Consider the following 2,254-nt stretch of genomic DNA (forward strand, 5'->3'; position numbering starts at 1 on the left):
AGGGCTCAGCCAATCACAGAGGACCCCTCCCACCCTAAAGACCCCTCCCAGCCCAACCATGATCAGGGCTCATCCAATCACAGAGGACCCCTCCTCATTTTTTAACAAATCTAGTTCTGTTGAAATGTGTCATTTTAAAGATTTTAGCTACTGTGTTGTGGTCTGTGTCCACACGGAGCCGCTGTCCCCGGGTCAGTCCAGATTGTAGACAACGCTCTTTTTAAAAGACGTTTTAGTCGCTCTTTTCAACATTTGTTGCTTGTTGTCTTTTTTCCGATGTTTCTGCAACATTTTGACGTATTTTAACACAAATCTTGTATTAAATGTTTGAGTCTATACCTGGTGTCTTCCAGGAGCTGATGTCCTCAGAAGTGTCCAGAGTGTCTCCTTTCAGCTCCTGGATGATCTTCAGAAGAAACTCTAACAAGGGGGACAACCGGAGAACCAAAGGATCCAGGAAAATCTCAAAGGTTAGCTCCATCTAAAAAAACAAACAGATGAAATGTGATGAAATGAGCTGAAACTGTCTTGATGTCCACTGAGTTCATATCTACATATAGAATATGAAAATGTCTTCATGCAAACTGAACATTCACAATAGGACAGTTAATAAACTCACTCTCATTGGAACTACAACTCCCACTTCTGTCCCCCTACAGCCTGTCTCATTGGACTACAGCTTGCTGGCTGTACTTCTATGAGGCAACCTGTAGGGGGACAGAAGTGGGAGTTGTAGTTCCAATGAGCCAACCCTGAAGGGGGACAAAAGTGGGAGGTGTAGTTCCAATGAGACAACCAGTAGGGGCACAGAAGTGGGAGTTGTAGTTCCAATGAGCCAACCCTGAAGGGGGACAAAAGTGGGAGTTGTAGTTCTAATGAGACAACATGTAGGAGGACTGAAGTGGGAGTTGTAGTTCCAAAGAGACAACCTGTAGGGGGACAGAAGTGGGAGTTGTAGTTCCAATGAGCCAACCTGTAGGGGGACAGAAGTGGGAGTTGTAGTTCCAAAGAGACAACCTGTAGGGGGACAGAAGTCAATCAATCAATCAATCAATCAAAACCTTTATTTGTCCCCAAGGGACGATTCATTTGCTGCAGTAGCAAGAAATTGACACACGGTACATGACAACAAAGACAACAACATCATTTAAAATACAGTATATACCAAATAGAGAAAATAAATCAATGAATGCCACAACATTAAAAGTTTAAACCCCAGTGTACGATATGTGCCGACGTTACCTAGTCCTCCCAGAGTTAAGCAGAGAGATGGCAGAGGGAACGAAGGAGCGTTTGTACCTATTAGTTTTGGCTGGTGGCTGACTGAAACGGGAACCGGAGGGCAGCAAATTAAATTCTGCATTTAGTGGGAGTTGTAGTTCCAATGAGCCAACCTGTAGGGGGACAGAAGTGGGAGTTGTAGTTCCAATGAGCCAACCTGTAGGGGGACAGAAGTGGGAGTTGTAGTTCCAATGAGACAACCTGTAGGGTGACAGAAGGGGGAAAAGTCACACAGTGCTGCTTTAATATCAGAAAGATGATCTGCTGTAGCACGACGTACCCCTTAGGACCTAAAGGACAGGGACAGGTATGGGGGGGGGACCAGAGCGGCTGAGAGGACGTTAGGTTGTCTAGGGAGAGGTGTGTTGGGGGTGTGGCCCTGCTCCTGACAAGCTGCTTAGTTGTCCAATAACTGACAGGAACACACTACTTTTCATAATAAAAGTTTTCTAAAATATTTACCTTTAAATATGCAAATGAGCCCCAAAATGTGAGGAGAACCGGATGAGTCCCTGGTCCTGATCATACATCTATGTGTTTGTGTGTTTGCAGCATGGTCTTCCAGGCCCTCCTGGCCCCCCGGGCCCCCAGGGGCCTCCGGGGCCCCCCGCCCCCCTCCTGCCCCAACAACAGCAGCTGATCCAGGATCTGCAGCTCAAACTGCGAGGTGAGAACTCCCTGACGCAGCAGCAGACCTTTCTCTGATGCTAAGCTAGGCTAACAACGTCCTAAATGCGTCTCTGTACCGGAGCGGCAAAGATTCGTGAATGAATTAAATTTACTACTATAATTAATAATACCTATTTATATAATCCATGAATCACTAAAACCCTTATGTTCCCCTCATGTTGTCCTCATGTTCCCCTCATGTTGTCCTCATGTTGTCTTCATGTTCCCCTCATGTTGTCTTCATGTTGCCCTCATGTTGTCTTCATGTTGTCCTCATGTTGTCCTCATGTTGTCCTCATGTTGT

General features: G+C 45.9%; 1 protein-coding gene across 1 annotated transcript in view; it reads left to right on the forward strand.

Moving 5' to 3' along the window:
- LOC117940563 (erythroferrone-like) overlaps positions 1 to 2,057 on the forward strand; it is a 3,777-nt gene extending 1,720 nt beyond the window's left edge. The window contains exons 3-4 of the mRNA XM_034865806.1: positions 354 to 470; positions 1,834 to 2,057. Coding sequence (XP_034721697.1) covers positions 354 to 470; positions 1,834 to 1,986 — 270 coding nt within the window. The 3' untranslated portion in view covers positions 1,987 to 2,057. The remainder of the gene's footprint in view (positions 1 to 353; positions 471 to 1,833) is intronic.
- The last annotated feature ends 197 nt before the right edge of the window (positions 2,058 to 2,254 follow it).

The sequence above is a fragment of the Etheostoma cragini genome, unplaced genomic scaffold (assembly GCF_013103735.1).
Source record: "Etheostoma cragini isolate CJK2018 unplaced genomic scaffold, CSU_Ecrag_1.0 ScbMSFa_2738, whole genome shotgun sequence".
NCBI lineage: Eukaryota > Metazoa > Chordata > Actinopteri > Perciformes > Percidae > Etheostoma > Etheostoma cragini.